Genomic DNA, 21,266 nt, shown 5'->3' on the forward strand with positions numbered 1-21,266 from the left:
ACCTGGCTGAAGTCGGACGCTTAACCGACTGCGCCACCCAGGCGCCCCTCAGGGAACATTCTTATACACGTTGATTTGCGTTCATGTGAGACAAGGCTTTAGAATATGTATAAGTGTACTTGGGAGTAGATTGCTGAATGGTGGATTACTGTGTTAGGTAGTGCCAAATTATTCTCCACAGAGGTTCTTCCAGGTAATACGGCCGTGATCCCAGTTTCTCCATATATTCACAATCGGTATTATCTTACCAATGTTTTGGGTATGAAGTGGAATCTCATTGTGGTTTTGGTTTTGATTTCCCTGATATCTAGTGTGTTTTTAAATGTCTCTTCTTATGTTTATTAACCAATCAGATTTCCATCATTATGAATTGTGTTTTGTGTCTTTTGCTCATTTTTCTTTTGGATTTTTATAAATTTAAATCTTTCATTTGGATTTCCAAGCTTCGTATAACTTAATATAAGTATGTTAAATATATAATTGATTTATAATTCTTGATAAATAATGGACATTTTGTTGGTTATTTGCATTCCAAGCACTTCCAGGTCTGTGGGTTGGCATTTAAGTTTGTGTTAAGTTCGCTTCCAAGAACAGAAGTTCTAAAGCTCATGGATGTTAGCTGTATCAGTCTTTTCATCTTTGGTTTATGCTTTTCATGTCTTGTTTAAGAATCCTTCCCTTGTATGGAACCCAATCTGACATAAATTTCATAGTTAATAAAATAAAATAAATAAATATAATTAAATTAAATTAAATTAAATTAAAAAAGAAATCCTTCCCTATGTCAGGATCATAAAGATACTCTCTTTTATTTTCTTCTAAATATTTCTGTCACTGTGGTATTGACTCTACCTAGAATTTATTTCTATGTATTTTGTAAAGTAGAGATCTAGTTTTATTTTTTCCATATTTATAGCCAGTTGTCTCAATAACATTTATTAAAGAGTTCATCTGTGTCCCCATGACTTGCAAGGCGGCTCTGTTATGTAACAAGTGTTCATCTCTATATGGATTGGGTTCCGGTGTCTGTTCTGATCAATTGGTGTATTTGTCTTTCCCTGGACCAATAATAGTCTTAACTGCTATGGCTTTATAATATGACAAGCCCCCTTGGGCGCCTGGGTGGCGCAGTCGGTTTAAGCGTCCGACTTCAGCCAGTCACGATCTCGCGGCTCCGTGAGTTCGAGCCCCGCGTCAGGCTCTGGGCTGATGGCTCAGAGCCTGGAGCCTGCTTCGGATTCGTGTCCTCCCTCTCTCTCTGCCCCTCCCCCATTCATGCTCTGTCTCTCTCTGTCCCAAAATAAAATAACGTTAAAAAAAAAAAAATTAAAAAAAAAATAATATGACAAGCCCCCTCAGTTTGCTTTCTATATAAATTATTCTTAACTAATCTAGACTATTTGCTCCTCCATATGAATTTTAGCATCAACTTGTTAAATACATTTAGAACCCAGTTGGGATTTTTAGGTAGAATTGCATTGAATTTTTAGATTCATTTTAGTAGAAGCTTACAGAATTAACTCATAAAGCCTTAAACATATGATATGATCTTTCTATGTATTCCGATCTTCATTTTTATTTTATCATAATGTTTCATAATTTTCTTTATAAAAGTCTTGCATAGTTCTTGTTTAAATACAAATATTTGGGGTTTTTGTCATTTTTAGATAAATATATCATCATATTTATTGCAAATTGGATCATTGTCCAAATCCAAATATAGTAGCCACTAGCTGAATGTTACTATTTAAATTTAAATAATTATTTACTTAAATTTAAAATAACTTTAAATGCATATTAATTTAAAACTTAATTAAAATTAAATGAAATTTAAAATTTAGTTCCTTAGTATCACCAACTACATTTCAAGTGATTGATAGCCATATGTGGCTAATGGCTGCCATATTGGATAGCACACACAGAATGTATTTATTATCACAGAAAGTTCTATTAGAGTTCTATTGGACAGCACTGGGTCCCTATATCAAGAATGTTACTGAGTAACACATTTGAAACTCTGACTTTTTTAAAAGATGGTAAAACATAAGTCACATTGGTAATTGATTGACATGGTTATTTACAGTCTGCCTTTGCCTTTTCATTTAAAAATCAAATTTTTATCATCAAGTTTTTCAAACATTCACAAACGTAGAGAGAATAGTATAATTATCAAGATTTTGCTCAACTGGCTAATCTATCCCCAATGTTTTTCTTCATTTTTTATAAAAGCATTGTAGTGAAAACTTTTGACATTCCATTTTATTCCTATATATATATATGAATCAATATTTATGCATGTATAAACATATAAACATTTTCTTACATAACCACTTGTTTAATGTCCACTCATTTTTGAGAGAGAAAGAGAGCGAGTGGAGGAGGGGCAGAGAGAGAGGAAGACACAGAATCCGAAGCAGGCTCCAGGCTGTGAGCTGTCAGCACAGAGCCGGACACAGGGCTGAAACCCATGAACTGTGAGATCATGACCTTAGCCGAAGTCGGACCTTTAACTGACTGAGCCACCCAGGCACTTTTCGTACATAACCACTTTTCTTACATAACCACCATTATCCCCTCTGCAATATTAAGAATCATTCCATTTTTCTATCTAATACCCAGCCCATATTCAGATTTCCTTGTTGTTTTAAAATTTTTCTTTGTATACTTGTTCTGATCCATACAAAGTCCAAACATTGCATTTGGTTGTCATGTATCTTAAGTCTCTTTTAATCCAGCAATCTCCTTTATCCTGCCTTTTAATTTTTGTGCCATTAACTTGGAGAAACTGGGTCAGCCATCACAGAGAATGCCTCACTTTCTGGAGTAGCACTGCCCATAGAACTTTCTGTGATAATGGAAATATTCTATGTCTGTGCTATCCAGCATGGTAGCCACTAACCCAATGTGGCTTCACACATGGCTAGCATGACTATTTAAATTTTAAAGTTAAAGTTAAATAGCTACATGCGACCAGTGGCTACTATATTGGATAGTACAGCTCTGGAAGATTTCTTTTTACTTCCTTTTATTATCATTAACTTGTTTCTCTATTTACCTTCCCCCTGCCTTATTATTTCCTGAAAATTAGCTAGTTTTGGTAGCTATATGAATTGGAATCTTCTTCTTATATTTTCTTTTCTTTTTTTTTTTTTTTTTGAAATTGTTTAACTTTTTATAAGTTTATTTTTGAGAGAGAGAGGGCATGAGCATGGGAGGGACAGAGAGAGAGGGAGAAAGAGAATCCCAAGCAGGCTCCACCCTGTCCGCTTAGAGCCAATTCAGGGCTTGATCTCACAAACTGTGAGATCATGACCTAAGCTGAAATCAAGGGCTGGATGCTTAACCTACTGAGCCACCCAGGAGCCCCACCTCTTATATTTTCTAAGTGGTTATGATTGATGCATAGAAAGCTATTGTCATTTGGAAGTTGATCTTATATCCCAAAACTTTACTGAAATTGCTTATTATTTCTTTTTTTTTTTTAAGTTTATTCATTTTGAGAGAGATCTCATGAACCGTGAGATCATGACCTGAGCCGAAGTCAAGAGTCGGATGCTCAACCGACTGAGCCACCCAGGCGCCCTGAAATCGCTGATTATTTCTAATACCTTTAAAATATAGTGTCACTTAGACTTTCTATAGTCTCAAATTTCTTATGCGTATAGTTGCATTGCCTGCAAATAAAGACAGTTTTGTCTCTCCCCTTTTTATACCTTATGTCTTTTTGCTGTCTTACTCTTTGGGCCAGGGACTACCAGGAAAGACTGCCTTGTCTTCTTCCTGATACAGATGTCAGTGTTTCTGAAGACTCGCCAATGGGATGTTTGTTACAAGTTGTTGATAGGTACTCTTTCTGTGGTGAATTCTCCTCTGCTCCAAGTTTTCATATTTGCAAGTAAATGTTGAATTTTAGCAAATTCTTTTCTTCATCTATTGAGATGATCATTTGACTTTATTCCTTTAATTTGTTGAGCTGGTATACCACAATAATAGATCTTCTGATATTGAAACATCCTTTCATTCCTGGGATAAGCTCTTCTTGATCATAAACTTTTTATTTTGTTTAAAAAGAAAAACTGCCGATTGATTGGGTTCACAGAAATTTGTTTGGGATCTTTGCATTACTATTCGTAAGCAAAATAGGCTTATGATTTTTTTTTTGTATTGTCTATATCTGGATTGAGCAGATATTAGGCACACCTCATTCACTATAACATGCATATATTTGGACTTATTTCCCTTCTTTGTGTGTATCTTTTCTGTTTATCATCTTTTATCTTTGCTTTTCTCATTCCTGTCATCTGTTGAAATATTGTTGTCCACATTCCATTTTTTTCTACTTTTGATTTGGAATCTATAGATTATATTTCCATTAAGTGGTTACCTTTCAATTTTTAACATACCTACTTAGCTATAAATTATTCTCATAAATCTAAAATTATCCTGTACTTCTCTCTTTTTCTTAACACATCAAAGATACTAATAACATGCTTTATTGAATACCCTGCCCACATCTTGTTAATGTTGTCTAGAAGTAAATCTGGCCTTTTAAAAAGATTTTTTTTAATGTTTATTTATTTTTGAGAGACAGAGTGTGAATAGACAAGGGGCAGAGAGCAAGGGAATGGAAGAGAAAGAAGGAGACACAAAATCTGAAGCAGGCTCCAGGCTCTGAGCTGTCAGCACAGAGCCCAACATGGGGCTCGAACCCATGAACCAATGAGATCATGACCTGAGCTGAAGCAGACACTTAACTGACTGAGCCCAGGTGTCCCTGGCTTTTTTTTTTTTTTAAAGCAATCAATATATAGTTACATATATCAACATATCTTGTTAATTTCAATCCTCAGAGTTATTTCTTGTGTTGTTAGTACAGTATTTGATTTCTTCACGTACCTTTAGAGACACATTTTACATGAAAGATATGACTCTCTTTTCCCTCCTACCTAATAGTGTTGTGGTTTCTACCATCAGCACCACCCCCCCCCCCACCAATTCCAGTCTTGAACCAGATTTTATAGTGGAATTTAACATTGTTAATCTAAGGTTCATGAAAGGGCCCGCTTGTTGCCTTGGTTCCCAGCCTGGTATCATGGCTTCATCTCTTTCCTCTCACCTGCTTAGGTTCACCACTTCCTATGAGGGGGAAGGTTGGCCACCATTTCTTTTTCATCCCGCTGTCTTCAAGCCGTAAGGCTGTCTGTTCTGTCATGTGTTGAGTACTGTCAGCCTCTGTAACAGGTAAAGCCAGCCTCTTGCCATCACATCCTGCTTCTAGACTCAGAGCCCGGGAGATCCCCGATTTTACTCCCACCCTCCTCACAGCTTTCCCCTTCTATCTATGGCCCATTGACTTGTTCATCTTACTTTTGAGTTCTACTCTCTCTCTTTAATTATCACTCCTTTATGTCGGGAGCAGAGCCACCGTGTTAATGTGCAAATTCAACATGCCATCTTGAGCAGAAGTCCTTATGTATTCTTAATACAATTTGCTAAGTAGAAGCCTCTAAACTTTTTGACTCCTTGATTACCTCATCCTTTGTGTTCTGGGTTTGTGCAGAAAACAGAGCGGTTCTGAGCCAATTGTTCACCCGCTCTTGCTGAAGTTTCTGCAAATGTAAAATGAGGTGTTTGGACTAAGTACTTTTTAAATGTTTATTTATTTTGAGAGAGAGACAGAACAAGCGTGAGTGGGGGAGGGGCACGGAGGGGGAGAGAGAGAATCCCCGGCAGGCTCCTCGCTCAGCACAGAGCCTGATCTGGGGCTCCATCCCAGGATCATGAGATCATGACCTGAGCTGAAATCAAGAGTTGGACGCTTAACCGACTGAGCCACCCAGGCGCCCCTGGACTAAGTCCTTTTTAGCTCTCAGAGTCCGTAAACCAAAAAAGGTGTAAAATTATCAAGCAGAAGAAGTTACTCCCGAATTAAAATCAGGATTGTCCAATTTGAAAAGATAAAAGCAGAGATGGTAGGAGATCTCAATTTCGATGACTGCAAAGGACTTTTTGGGTATTAGAAGTGAGAAAGGCTTCTTGAGAAACTAAGAGGAACCTTAGAATAGATAAAATGCAATCTTACATTTAACACCAGGTAATAATGAAAACAAGTTTGTACTCCCGAGAGTTCAGGCTGAGAATATATATTATTTTAGGAGGTTTTAAATAAATTCCTACGTATTAGTTGTTGAAGGAAATGAGCACTTTGTATATGTGGAAAACAACTCAGCTGCCCGTAAGATAATCCTAGTTGTCTACCAATAGGGACATACATAGAGGGCAGTGAATTGAATCTGACCTCATAGGACATGTTTGGGATAGTTTCTAATTGTTTTTTAAAGTTTAGTTTTAAAAGTGCTGTACTAAAATATTTGTATCTAAAATAAAAATTTTAGGGGCACCTGGCTTGCTCAGTGAGAGAAGCATGTGACTCTTGATCTCAGGGTCGTGAGTTTGAGCCCCACATTGGGTGTAAAGATTACTTAAATAAATAAACTTTTAAATTAATTAATTAAATAAATAAAAGTTTTATGTTATCTGTTTCTTTGGAAGATGTCAATTTTAGCAATAACTTTACAGAATTTGAACCCTTCTTTGCAGTTTTTGCTTCTTTTGTATTTCATTGCCTTATGTACATTGTGGGACTAACTTCTTGCAGAAGCATTTTACAAGAGATTGAATTGTAGGAAGAGTATAATATACGGGGCTGGAGATCTTGAAGGAAACTGAGGCTGTGTATCTGGGCTATTATTAGCATTGTCAGTCTTAGTGGCATGGTGATGGGCTACCATAAAATGCTCCTGTGGGTCACATTTCTTAATAGGTCATTTGTAGCTGAAATTTCACTTGCTTTTCTGGCAAACCTGTCTCAGTAAGTATTTCACTTACTATAATTTCTTACTAGTCAAAGATCTGAGTCTGAATTTATTTTTTCAGTTCTTTCATTGTTTTAGAAATTAGTGCTATAATAGTTTTTTGTTAATCATTTTTAAAGTTCTGTATGTACTTGATGTAAAAAAACAAATCACAGAGTTGCACAAACTAAAAACCGTAAGAGCCCCCTCGAGGCCCTCTGCTCCACACAGTATAGCCTGTTCCCTGTTCCCTGTTTGGGATGTAGGAGTGGTGATGTTTGAGAGAGCTCTCTACAGCATGATCTCATCTAAGAAAATCTCATTTCAGGTTCTGAGCAACATTCATACAGTCAGAGCCACATGGCAACCTAAAAAGCCCAAAACATGGACTTTTTCTCCCCAGGTAAGGAATCTGCTCAGTGAATGGAATGAAATGTGAACATTTTTTACCTGTTAAGTGATAGGCAGTTCATTTCTAAGGCAAAGCTGTCCACACGTACCTCTGATATAATGTGTTTATGTTAAGCACAGAATATATGAGGCCGGATTTGAATCTTTGGATTATCTCACGTTCTTTGGGGACTTGATGAAAATTACTTTTGTTTCTGACTCATCAGAGTTATAATTCCTATGAATCATCCCATTCAGTGGATTGCAGGGTTCAATTCTAGGAAATGCCCCCTGATGAAAATGAAAACAAAAAGATAAATTTAGGAAGTGTTTTTAACAAATAAAATCAACTGTGTTAATGAGAGCTGTGGTTTGATCAGATAAAATCAAAGGTGACACCCAGGGCTGGTACATTATACCCAGGCACTGTTAAGACTGGAACAAGAAAAGACTGGAATAAGGTTAGGTGGTTTCAAACCACTGAATCCCTATGACATAGATGTTAGTGAACATGAAGATATCTTTATGTTCTTGTTATAATATTGTCTATAGTTTATTTTGCTTTACTTTTTTTCTACCTCCAAAGTCTCATTACTTTAGTATTTACTTCCCATAACTAATTGCCTTGGGGCACCGCATCCTAAAAATCCTTCATTAACCTTTCTCTTACTGCATCAAAAGATCTTCCAGCAAGAGGGGTTCAAGGAGAGGGCACAGGTTGTGGAAGAGGCCCAGCCATCTGGCTCGTGTGCTGTGTGTATCCACCCGTGGCTATAGCTCATCTCCTAAAAGTCCAGTTTGATTTTCTAAGTGTCCCACCGCTTGTATTTTGGTACAATGCTTCACAATTCTGGTGTTGCGTGTGTACATGAAGCATTTAGGTACAACTTTCTAAAATTTTTTGGATATAAAGATGAACTGCTTGGAAGGATAAATCATATGAAATTGTTCCTTTGTTGAATGAAATTAAGTATCTGTTAGGTGCCAGACATTCTTCCCAGGCATTTGGGAACTTACCTGTTAGTAGAGAAGAAACATATACAGACAAGTATAATAACAATAATCTGTGTTTATGGAGCTCTATCCATGTGCCAAGCACGGTGGTAGGTCCTCCTGGGCGCTATCTCATTTAATCCTTAGCGTAACCCTGTGGAGGCGGGGTTCCTGTTGATAACTACCACAGAGACAGAATGTAATGGTTATAGGGCTCCAAGTACTGTGGAAACACAGAGGAGGGTGACATTAATTCTAGCCCTCAGGCTCAGGGAAGGTTTTGTAGAAGAGAAACTAGGCCTTCAGGGATGGAGAGGATTTTATAGGCAAGACAGAGGGATGTGGTTGTCCAGAGAGAAGGAAAGGAATGAGCAAACAAGGAAAATATGTAAGGCCCACCTCGGGAAGGTTGAGCAAATGTTTGCATGAAGTCTTCGATTTTAGTTCTGTTTACAAAGAACAATGATCTATATAAATATCTTATTATGTATGCAAATTATTTTTATAACATGTCTGAGGACCTGGGTAACAGTACTTGTTTCACAATAGCCTCTACTCTAAGCAAAGAGCAAGTGAAGGTAAAGGTTATTTCCCTTCAACACAACAATTAAATTTTTTAAACTTGAAATCCTTGATGGGTCCAATCCATTTGGTTCTTGTTTCCTTTAAAAGACCATTATTGTGATGCAAATGTGTAAACTGTGTACAGATGAGTAAAGCTGAAACGTCCCTCCCATTTTAAATTTTTATTAGTAACTTCGTTTTCTTCATTATTTCAGGTCACAGGCATCTTGCCATGCTTGCTTGATGGTGATTGTTTTATCAGATCCAATTCTTCATCTCCAGATCTTGGAATATTATTTGAACTTGGAATTTCTTATATTCGCAATGTATGTCAGTTGAAAGATAAAGCTTTCTAATGTTAAGAGAAGTTTTAAAAAAAAGTATTTACAAGTAAAATAGTTGAGGTGTTTATGTGTAATAGAATTTTAATCTCTCAAGGAATGGCAATGGTGGTATGTATATATATATATATATATATATATATATATATATATATACCGCTGCTTTTTCAGTAGCATTTACAATAAAACTGTATTTATTTATATTTATAGCCTGAGTAAATGAACTCCAGTGCTTTTAAGGAATCAAGGTTTGAAAAGGATGAGACTTTTCAGAAAGCGATAAGACATGTTCAGTGGCATTCCAGCAGTGTTTTACCTTGTCCTAGAGGGTCAGGGGTGGCACTTAACCTTGTGGCTGACAGTTCCCATTAAAGGACCTGCCAGAGTGGTAATTTTTATAAAGGGAACGACAGAACCTTGGATTATGTCACATAAACGATTGAACCAGTGGGTGTGGGTCTGTGATAGTAATTTACTTTTCTATTAAGTTTTTAATTTTAATTCTAGTGTAGTTCACATATAGTGTTATATTAGTTTCAGGTGTACAATACAGTGATTCAGCAGTTTCTGTACATTGTTCAGTGCTCATCACGATAAGTCTGCCCGTCATTCCCTTCACTGATTTCATGTGATAGTAATTTAAATGTCTCCACACTCTAATAGTACCTTGGTAGGTATAGTATATATACTTGGCCTCAAGGTAACTCGGAGAACCAACTGTTACTATATTAATAATATTACACCATGCTTTCATTTCTTTAAGGCAAATTCATCCATATGTGTTGTGGGTGGGTAGGACAGGAGAGGGAAGCAGGGCCCCCAAGCAAGTCCCCAGTGGCCTTCAGCAGCTGACAGTGGAGGTAAAGTTCTAACCGATGATTACAAAATTAAAAATGACTGAATGTGTGCATTTCATCTCTCACTGAGACAAGGCTCAAATCCAGTGTAGTGTTGTGATTTAGATCATTCCACAAAATATTTGTATCACTCAAGAAACAGTAGCAACAGTTTCCACATCTTCAGGCTTAGGGGATTTTCAAAAGTGATTCGACAAGAGAGGATCTTTCCTTTATATAACTGCCTTTGCCATCTGGCCCACAAGGAAAATGGGACCCACTGTGTTTCATGTTATTTTCTTGGGAGGAATTGTTTATTTCTAAAAGTGAATGCTAATTTTGTTCCCTGTAAAGGACTTAGTATGTGCTTTTAAATTGGACTGGCTCAGACATTCAGTTTTGTATGCCTTTTTATTTCCTAGTCAACCGGTGAAAGAGGAGAGTTAAGTTGTGGCTGGGTGTTTCTTAAACTTTTTGATGCCAGTGGAATTCCTATTCCAGCAAAGTAAGTCGGCTGTATATTCCTTCCAAATGAGTAATTTTGTAGAAATTCATCGTTTAGAATCTGCATACCTTAGGTTTGCAGAGTGTACATTCTGTTAGCATTTCAAAAATTTGTGGGGAGAGGGCTTTTAATGTTGATTGTAATGTGCTTTGAAGTAGTGTATGAAAACAGCATGCGCAGGGTCAGGAAGAAAGGTCTCTTACAGAACAAGTATTTTAAAAGATGTTGAGGGGCTCCTGGCTCCGTCGATTAAGTGTCTGACTTCAGCTCAGGTCATGACCTCGCGGTTTGTGAGTTTGAGCCCCGCATCAGGCTCTTTGCTGTCAGTGCGGAGCCTGCTTTGGATCATTTATCTCCCCCTCTCTGCCCCTCCCCAACTCACTCTCTCTCAAAAGTAAATAAACATTAAAAAAAATTGTAAAAAATAAAAACTAAAAGATTTTACTCTCTGCTGAAAATATTTTTTCAGTAATTTTCAGTAATTTTCTACTAGCACATTTCACAGTGCTGAAACAGAACCTAATTCTCTCCAAAGAGCGGGAAAGCGAAGTCCAGGGTCCCCAGGGTATCTGTGACTCCACCTTTCTTCTTCTTCTTTTTTTTTTTTAAGTTTATTTAGATATTTTGAGAGATAGTGCAAGTGGGGGAGGGGCAGAGAGAGAATGAGAGAGAAAGAGAATCCCAAGCAGGCTTGGCACTGTCCATGCAGAGTCCGATGCAGGGCTCGAACTCACGAATCATGAAATCATGGTATGAGCTGCAGTCGGACGCTTAACTGACCCAGCCACCCAGGCACCCCCACCTTTATTCTAAAGGTGATATACGTTGAAAGCGTAATGGCAATCACTATAAACGAATTCAAAACTTAAGACCAAAAGACAAAAAACAAAAAAACAAATATTTACAATATTATACATAACAAATTATTATCACTAATATAAAAGGGCTCTAAAAAATGAGTAGGAAAGACAATTCAAATTTTTAAATGGGCACAAAAGAATCTAAGTCTAGGATATAAATAAGAAATTCACAGAGGAGATACAAATTGGCAGTCATCAGGATGGTGATTAAGATCCAAGGCTTGGAATTGTAAAATTCAGGGCTCTCGTCCTGGCTCTGTCTGTGTAACTGTAAGCCAGGTTCCAGGCTGTTTAATGTGTGCAAACCTCAATTTCCTCTATCTTTAAAATGGGAGATTATAGGGGTGCCTGGGTGGCTCCGTCGGTTAAGTGTCCGACTTCAGCTCAGGTCATGATCTCACGGTCCAGGAGTTCGAGCCCCGCGTTGGGCTCTGTGTGGACAGCTCAGAGCCTGGAGCCTGCTTTGGATTCTGTGTCTCCCTCTCTCTCTGACCCTCCCCCGTTCATGCTCTGTCTCTCTCTGTCTCAAAAATAAATAAACCTTGGGGTGCCTGGGTGGCTCAGTCGGTTAAGCATCCGACTTCGGCTCAGGTCATGATCTCGCGGTCCGTGAGTTCGAGCCCCGCATCGGGCTCTGTGCTGACAGCTCAGAGCCTGGAGCCTGGTTCAGATTCTGTGTCTCCCTCTTTCTCTGACCCTCCCCTGTTCATGCGCGCTCTCTCTCTCTCTCTCTCTCTCTCTCTGTCTCAAAAATAAATAAATGTTAAAAAAAATTTTTTAAATAAATAAATAAACCTTAAACAAAAATTAAAAAAAAATAAAAATAAAAAAATAAAATGGGAGATTATAATAGTTCCTACGCCAGAGGGTTATTGTGAGGATTAAGTCAGATAATGCTCCCTGCCTTCTGTGGCTTCTACTTACATCCAGGGTGGGCATGGCCTCTTTACCACAGGGCAGAGGTAAAAGTCCAGATTCCACTTCTCTGACATCACCCTAGTGGTAAGGGGAGGGGCACCCCCTCAGAGAATGTAAGAGCCCAGGTTTCTTGTGATTTAAAAAAAAAAATGTCTTTAAGAATGTCAAAGGTTTTTAGTTGTACCTAGTTAGGAGAGAGAAGTGTGTCTATTCCATCTTTCTAAAGCGAAGTCACGGCTATTTTTCTAAATGAGGTAGAAGCCTATGTACTGATAGAGAAACATTTCGCATATGTATCATTACATGGACAAAGCAAGTTGCAGAATAGTATGCGTGCTGCGGCTCCACTTTTATTCATGGAAAGCTGTGTTTGTGTGGATATGTGGGCAGGTTGCCTCTGAGGAGCAGGACTAGGGAGGCAGTGCCATGGGATGAAAGAAGGCTTTTATCTTCTACTTTCTACACTTAGGTAGTATGCAACTTAAAGAGAAACGTGTCAGTTTAGAGCTTTACCGTGTATATATATATATATTTGTTTGCATTTGCATAGAAAAACCTAGAACAAGGGCCTTACCAGACTAGAGGGGACAGGATAGGGAGGGATTCTTTTGTTTTTTTTACTTACCATTTCTATGCCATGTAAACATTTGAAAAATACATTCAAAAATATATCACTGATACATTCATTAGCACAAGTCACTAAAGTGAAGACACTTGAACGGCATCAATTAATCTTTCTCATGTTAATGTGGGAAAATGTATTTTCTACAGTTCAAAGTTAAGAAAAAAGCTTGGGGCACCTGGGTGGCTCGTTCAGTTAAGCGTCTGACTTTGTGATCTCACGGTTTGTGGGTTTGAGCTCTGCGTCAGGCTCTGCTGGATCCTGCTTCAGATTCTGTGTCTCCCTCTCTCTCTGCCTCTCCCTCACTCATGCTCTTTCTCTCTCTCTGTCTCTCTCAAAAATAAGTAAACTATTTTTTAAATTTGAAAACAAACTTTATTTACTGAGATAAGACTTCATAGAGGAATCAACAACTTTCATTCTCGTTTAGCAATGAGACAAATAAAATGTCTGTGAATTTATCTGCCCTAAAAAAATATTTCATCATGAACTTTAGTGTTTTAAAATGGAAACATGTGGTTTACTATTCTTTTGTAGAACGTATGAACTCTTCTTGAATGGTGGCACCCCTTATGAAAAAGGTGTTGAAGTGGACCCTTCGGTATCCAGAAAAGGTACAGCTCTTAGGCGTCGCTTTCTCTCCTTTCCTTGCAAAGTAAACAGAAGATGATCAGCAAGGGGGGCTATATTCTAATAAGCGTAGCATTCTTCACTTGAGTTCACATTTTTAAGAATAAGTCATTTGATAGTAAGATCCTAATCATTTTCCTAAGTGCTAATTTTCTTGGTGGCACATATGAAACTCTAATGTAGGAAATGAGAAAGCATGAGGACCCTTCGTTAATTCAGTGCCTTCTCATTGAACACTGGACTGATGCTGGTGACCGCCACAGAATTCATAGAAGAGGCTAATTCGGAGGTTGCCTATCGCTAGGTTGAAAGACACAGATATTTCAAATTGTGGTCGTAACATGCCACGTCACCTTCCAAAAATATCGAGCATTTTTTAAATATATTCATTGACCAGGCACCATGCTCGATGATGGTAAAATGGAGAGTAGGACAGATAGGGCCCTTGCCTCGTGGAGCTCAGCTCCTGACAGATTTGAAACTCCCCGTTTGCTTCTTAGACGTCTCTGTCCTTGTTTCACGACTCGGACCACACGGCATTGCCGCTGCCCTGACAGTGCCACAGCCCCACCTTCTTGGCACAGGAAGGGGTTTGAGACCTGGGACGCAGTAGGTTCTACCTAGAGACAGTCATGCTTTTTCACTTCCCTTTTTCCCTTTGTAATCTGACAACGACGATGCTGTCCAAGCCCCCGATGGAGTGGCAGCTACAGACGCCAGTCAGGTGCCGTTAGGGAGGTCGGTAGGCTTCAATGCCATGCTTTCTCTCTTCATCGGCTCAGTTAGGGTATGTGAGGGACTCCTGCTCTTCGTACAATTATTATTTATTACCCCAAATTTTTGTTTTAGTATAAAAGGTACTTTGTTTTATTATACTTACTGTCCCAAGCACTTAAAGTTTTGACATTTATTTTCTATTTTTTTTAAAAGCACATGGGAATGTTTTCCATCAGATGATGATGATGAGAAGGCAGCCTCAACTCCTAGTAAAACTGAGATCTTCGAACAGAAGATCAAGAAACTTACTAAGGTTGGTCCCCACTTACCTGGCCAGTAACTTGAGGTCCTTCAGAGTTTCTAGACCGTCTTGCTTTCAGCTTCTCCTCCTTCCTGGTCATCTTTCGTTGGTTATTTTTTCCCTCATTAATTTGTCTGCCAAGATCAGTAGGGAAATAGAATGGTAATAAATTCAAATCATCTCACTTTTTGTTTACTAGTAGCTCAAGTGAGACATTTGGTCAGAAATAGTATAGAAACTTGACTAAATGGGGCTTGCCATCCTTGATCTTATCATCAGGGAACTTTTTTTTATGTCAGGTTAGCTGAGGTATGATTTATATGCCATAAAATTTGCCTTTTTTGGTTTCCAGTTCTTTGAATCTTGACCAGTGTATACTCTCATTTAACTACCACCACAACCGGGGCGCCTGGGTGGCGCAGTCGGTTAAGCGTCCGACTTCAGCCAGGTCACGATCTCGCGGTCCGTGAGTTCGAGCCCCGCGTCGGGCTCTGGGCTGATGGCTCGGAGCCTGGAGCCTGTTTCCGATTCTGTGTCTCCCTCTCTCTCTGCCCCTCCCCCGTTCATGCTCTGTCTCTCTCTGTCCCCAAAATAAATAAACGTTGAAAAAAAAAAATTTTTTTTTAACTACCACCACAACCAAGGTGGAGAATATTCCCATCTCTCTGAACAGCTCTCTCCTTTGTGGTCAGCTCCCTAGCCTCAGCCTCAGGCATCCACTCATCTGTTTTTTTTTCCCAGGAGTTTTGCCTTTTCCAGAATGTCATACAAATGGAGTCATACAGTGTGTAACCTTCTGAGTCTGGCTTCCTTCACCCAGCATAGTGCATTTGAGGGTGTCATCCATATTATTAGAAGTTTGTATCAGAGGTTTGTTTTTTTTTCTAAATAGTGTATTCCATTTGATAGATATACCGCAATGCATTTATCCGATCACTAATTGATAGATATCTGGGTTGTTTCTAAGTTTGGGCATTTATGAATAAAGCTGCTCTAAATATTTGCAGATGAGGCTTTTGTGTGTGGACATAAACTATTTCTCAGCGGTATGAATACCTAGGTGCAGGATTCCTGGGTGTCTTTTTAATTTTACAAGAAACTTCCAAACTCTTCCAAAATGACTATAGCATTTTACACTCTCTGCAGCAATGTACAAAAGTTCCAATTACTCATATTCTTGGTATTAATCAATTTTTTTCATTTTGGCCATTTTAATAAGTAATGGGATCTCATAGTGGTTTTAATTTGCATTTTCTTTAGGTAGGCTTTTTAAATTTGTTTTATTTTTTAGTTAATTTTCTTTCATTGACTTATAGAGCCCTTTTTAGATTTTTTTTTTTATTCCAGTAATTAACTGACAGTGTTATATTACTTTCAGGTATACAATATAGTGATTCAGCACTACCATACATTAATTACTCAGTGCTCATCACAAGTGTACTCTCAATCCTTTTCACTTATTTCAGGGAGCTTTTATACTAGTAGGTTCCCAGATCTATCATCTTCTAACTCAGTAACCTCTTGGACAAGTCATTTAACCATCTCTCTCAGGATCCCCATATCTACATCTTTTCAATGGGCATAATAGTATCAACTCCATAAAGCTATAATGAGGTTTAATGAAAAAAAAGTAAATAAAACAGATTGTTTTTATCATATATGGCACATAGTAAAACACAGTAAGTGTTAACTATAATTATTTACTGTTATTATCTTACAGATAGGTAAATGCAAATATAATGCCAGGTACATGGTACTGTGTTATAAAATTTGTTCAAATGAAGATGTGCTATGTAGCTGGTAAGATCAGAGGGGGGGTTGAAATAGGCTTTGAAGGACTGGAGAGGTGCACACGTGAAGATATGCAGCGGTGGAGAAAGGGAACTTAACACAGAGGGCACAGGGTACACAAGAGGGCTGGAAGGGAACAGCAAGGCCTGGGAAGAGAAGCTGGTAAAGTTGACCTGCCCCACCATGACTTGCCTCTTACTTGCTGATTATCAAGAAACAGAGTAATAGATGAAAAGTTGGCATAGCCTTCTGAATTGTTGTTTTCTCATTCTGGATCATGCCCTTAGTTTAAATATTCCGTGTTCTTATATCTGATACTGAAATGTGTTTAAATTTTTTTTTAACGTTTATTCATTTTTGAGACAGAGAGAGACAGAGCATGAACGGGGGAGGATCAGAGAGAGAGGGAGACACAGAATCTGAAACAGGCTCCAGGCTCTGAATTGTCAGCACAGAGCCCGATGCGGGGCTCGAACCCACAGACTGCGAGATCATGATCTGGGCCGAAGTCGGATGCTTAACCGACTGAGCCACCCAGGCGCCCCTGAAATGTATTTTATAATTCTACTATTAACAGTTAAATCTTTCAATAGCCATTAATAATGTGTTCATGGACATTATTCATTCTCTTGATTTTTTTCCCCCCTGGATGTTTATGGAGCCTGTAGATTCCCTTTTTTGGCCAATCTTTCCTTGGAAAATTGCTATTTTTCAAGATTAAAAAAAAAAAAAAAAAAAGCACAGTAGCAGTCTTTGTAAAAGAAAAGCCAAAATCCTGTTTGGCTTCATTCTTCCTGCTTCTTCAGCCTTCCTCTTCTCATCTCGTTGGTAAGCCTCCAACAGTCCCCAAGCACTCCCAAGCATATCTTTCAACTACAGCCCTTAATAGTGTTGCTTTGGCCCCAAATACGGGTTCCAAGATACTTTTTACAATCTAGAGATCAGATCTGACTGGGCGGTGCGGAGGTCAGGTAAGCAGGCCCATGCTTCCAAAGCAATGAGCGTTCTTCATTTGCTGGTTCTCAAAGAAGGGTCCTGAGTCCTTGCCCTCCAGGCCCCAGGAACTAAGATGCTTGTTTGATTTCAGCACCCAGTAGGAGCTTAAAACATGTTTGCTAAAGAATTTCAAAGTAGAAATCTTCCTGCTAGTATAAAAGTGTACTTCTCGGGAGCTCTGCTCTGCCTCCCGCTATTCCCAGCCTCCCCCACCCTTGACTGCGTGTGAGCTCTTCTCTTCTCCCAGAGCTCAAGAGAGGGACCTGAGCACCGTCTTGAATTGCCACTCCACTAGGCATGATCCGGAAATAAGTGTGCCCAGTAGTGTCAAGTGTGGGCTGGTGCAGCCTAGGCTCAGCTGATTCTCATAGAGACTGGGCCATGGGCACAGAGAATCCAGAGGTCCCCACCAGGCTGTGTGTAAGCTGTGCTGGGGGTCTGTGGTGAGAGACTGGGAACCAGCATAGGCGCTTTGGGGCATTTCTGCTCTGAGCCTGCACAGAGGTGGAGACTGAGACGGGACTGATCCATCTCAGTCCCCTTTCCTCCCCTGACCGCCATCTTCAGTGGATGGGAGAGGAAGCAAGTAACGGTGCCAACAGCCCTCCTCCTCTCCTTCAAAAGTACACTCCACCTCTGTCCCCACCCTCCGGTGCTTAAAGAACTCCACCTTTGTTTAGCCAGATTCCCCTGCTGAAAGGAGAAAAGACAGAAGCTTTTAACGGTATGCCTAGGGACATACTACAGAGCACACAGACCCAAGGTTGGGAAGCCCAGTGAGAGTTTGCCTTCCTGCCCAGTTGTACCCAGTGCCCTTGCGAGTCGGCTTCCTACTGCCCTCTCACCAGCCAGCAAGCAGTCTTACGTGTGTGTACCTTTGGATGTCAGCAGAAATGCAAATTAATCAATGTAGACGCATCTCTTTTACCAAAGAGCACCAGAATCCTGCCCATGGGACTCCTTTTGTGGGGACGGTTGTAATCATCGTGACCCTCTCGGCATGAGATGAAAGAGGGAGCAGATAGATCCTTCAGTTTCACCAAGTCTCGCCATTCTAATTTTGGAGCTGTTTTTCGATGGACTTTAACCTGATGTGATTTGGCCAAAGGCAAAGGGAAAGCCCTGAATTTAGACCCAGACCCCCAGTGCGTGAGTTCAGAATGCCAAGAAATACCCGTCTGTGGAAGTAGGCTGGGTGCATGTGTATAAATTTGCTGGAAATTTGTCTGTCTTTGCCTTTTTGATGTATCCCATCTTTTTTTCTCCTTTACTCCCATTGTATTGTTTCTAAAAATAAATGAGATAATAGTGCTACTAGCCTGGGCCCCATTATTACATTCATCGCCCTTCTGCCATCAGAGTTTGCTGGCGGATGGGTGAGATGAGAAAGAAGTACGTTTTTACTTCTATAGCTTAGCCAACCTTAGTAGCTCAGAGCTTCCTGCTTGTCTTGGGTTTGGGAAAAGCAGAGGATTTTCCTAAAGAGGACTAATAAAGTGCAGCAGTACTGCCTCATGTTGTGGGGAGGTGCCAGAAGGAAAGGAGTGCCCACACTGTGGGAGGAACGGAGGCCTCTACAGCAGGCTGGAAGTGATGCCAGCTAGACAGAGCAGGCGGCTCCGTGAGAGGAGCAGGAAAAATGGAAGGAAGGTTCCACCCCTTCCTCTAGCAAAATCAATGGCTGTTCTTCGGCATGAGACATGGTTTGGGCACGCAGCTGAGACACTGCCCAGATGGGCCACAGACCAGAGGGCAGGATGTGGAACAACCCTTAGGAATCACAGCCGAACACTGAGAAGGCATGTGGTGCCTTTGTGGCCAGTCTTTGCAATCCAGGTCAGACATAAGACGAGAATTGTAGCAGGGTCGGAAAGCAACAGTTTCTATAGACCAAATGCTGTATGTGAATGTAAGAGAACCTGTCTTACATTTTTGCATGTTTCTAGAAATGCAGGGGTTAGGAAGTGGTCAAGGATATTTGTTAAATTCCATGCAGCTACCCGTGGGGAATCCGTTGCTCCAGCACCACCATAAGGGTTACATTCATTCTGTTCTCTTCCGACAGGCCGGAAGCCTGAGTGTTACCTCTGGGATTGATGGCCCTTCCTTCTAAAAGACTTACTCTAGAAACTAAAAGAACTAATTTACAAAAGTTGAAATCTCTTTTTTGACTTTGGGTGGTTCTTCTTAGCCCAAAAATATTTTCCTCCTTGAGAGAGGACATTGTTTGCAAGGTTTTCAAGATTTCCTATGCGGTCATTCTTTATGCTTAGTGACAGAGTTCGTGTATTTCTAAAAATAACATTTGAACACGTATATTTAGAATGGCTCAAAACATTTTCTTGAATATCTTCTAAGGTTAGCTTTGTACTCAGTATATTCCCAGTGAGCATTTAGTGTATGTCATGCATCAGGATTATAAAGTACTCACTTGTCGTGTTTCCAGATTATTATTTTGAAATAATATTGAAATTCTGTTTCTATTTTTTTAAGTATTTTCTTCTTTTTGGTGCTATTGTATATGGAATTGGTTTTACTTTTCTTTTCAAATTGTTCACTGTTAGTGTGTGGAAACATGACTAATTGATGTATGCTGAATTTATATCCAATAACTTTGCTGAATCTGTTTATTCAAACAGTGTTTTGTGGAATCTTTAAGGTTTTCTACATATAAGACCATGTTGCCTGTGAACAGAGATAATTTGACTTCTTCCTTTCCAATTTGGATAACTTTTATTCCTTTTTCTTGCCGGGGGCTCTAGCTAGGACTTCCACTATTGTATTGAATAAAAGTGGTGAAAGCAGGCATCCTTGTCTTGTTCCTGATCTTAGAGAAAAAGTTTTTGGTCTTTCACCATTGAATATGATGTTAACTGTGGGATTTTCGTATATGGCCTTTATTATGTGGAAGTAGTTTTCTTCTATTCCTAGAATCGTTGAGTGTTTTTATTACGAAAAGGTATTGAATTTTGTCAAATTCTTTTTCAGCATCAAATGAGAAGATCATACGGGTTTTTCCTTCATTCTGTTAATGTGTAGTGTATTACATTGACTGACTTTTTAATGTTGACCCACCCTTGCATCCCAGGAATAAACCCCACTTGTTCGTAGTGTATAAACCTTTCAGCATGCTGTTGAATCCTGTTCGCTAGTTTTTTGTTGAGGATTTTCGCATCAATATTTATCAGGGATTTTCGTCTCTAGTTTTCTCATGTATCTTTGGCTTTGGTATCTGAATAACACTGGCTTCAGATCATGAGTGTGGAAGTATTCCTTCCTTTTCAATTTTTTGGAAGACTTTGAAAAGGATAGGTATTGATTTTTTAACTATTTGATAAAATTTACCAGTGAAGCCATCTGGTCCTGGGGGGTCTTTGATTATTGATTCAGTCTCAGATTTTCTATTTATTCCTCATTCAGCCCTGGTAGGCTTTGTGTTTCTAGGAATTTGTCCATTTCATCTAGATTATCCAACTTGTGGATATACAGTTATTCATAGTACTGTCTTATAATCCTTTTTTTATTTTTATGAAATCAGTAGTAAGATCTCTTTTCATTTCTGATTTTGTGACTTGAGTCTTTTCTTTTTTTCTTAGTCCTCTAGCTAAGGGTTTGTCAATTTTGTTGATCTTTGCAAAGAACCAACTCTTGCTTCATTGACTTTTGTTATTTTCTCTTTTCTTTGTTGTTCATCCCTGCTCTAATCTTTATTATTTCTTTTCTGTTGCTACCTTTGGGTTTGATTTATTTCTCTTTTCTAATTCTTTAAGGTTTAAAGGTAGGTGGTTGATTTAAGATCTTTCTTCTTAATTAATGGAAGCATTTATAGCTGTATATTTTCCCTCTTAGCTTAGCACTCTTTCCACTGCATCCCATGAGTTTGGGTATGATGTGCTTTCATTTTATTTGTCTCAAGATATTTTCTAACTTTCCTTGTGAGTTCTTCTT

The 21,266-nt window shown here is 39.1% G+C and overlaps 1 protein-coding gene across 1 annotated transcript in view; it reads left to right on the top strand.

Annotated features, from left to right (window-relative positions):
• The window catches only part of NPHP1 (nephrocystin 1), a 36,012-nt gene that overhangs the window by 3,816 nt on the left and 10,930 nt on the right, over positions 1–21,266 (top strand). The window contains exons 3-7 of the mRNA XM_030311811.1: positions 7,086–7,257; positions 9,017–9,127; positions 10,401–10,483; positions 13,421–13,497; positions 14,444–14,543. Of these exons, the coding sequence (XP_030167671.1) occupies positions 7,086–7,257; positions 9,017–9,127; positions 10,401–10,483; positions 13,421–13,497; positions 14,444–14,543 (543 nt within the window). The remainder of the gene's footprint in view (positions 1–7,085; positions 7,258–9,016; positions 9,128–10,400; positions 10,484–13,420; positions 13,498–14,443; positions 14,544–21,266) is intronic.

This window comes from Lynx canadensis, chromosome A3 (assembly GCF_007474595.2).
Source record: "Lynx canadensis isolate LIC74 chromosome A3, mLynCan4.pri.v2, whole genome shotgun sequence".
Classification (NCBI taxonomy): Eukaryota; Metazoa; Chordata; class Mammalia; order Carnivora; family Felidae; genus Lynx; species Lynx canadensis.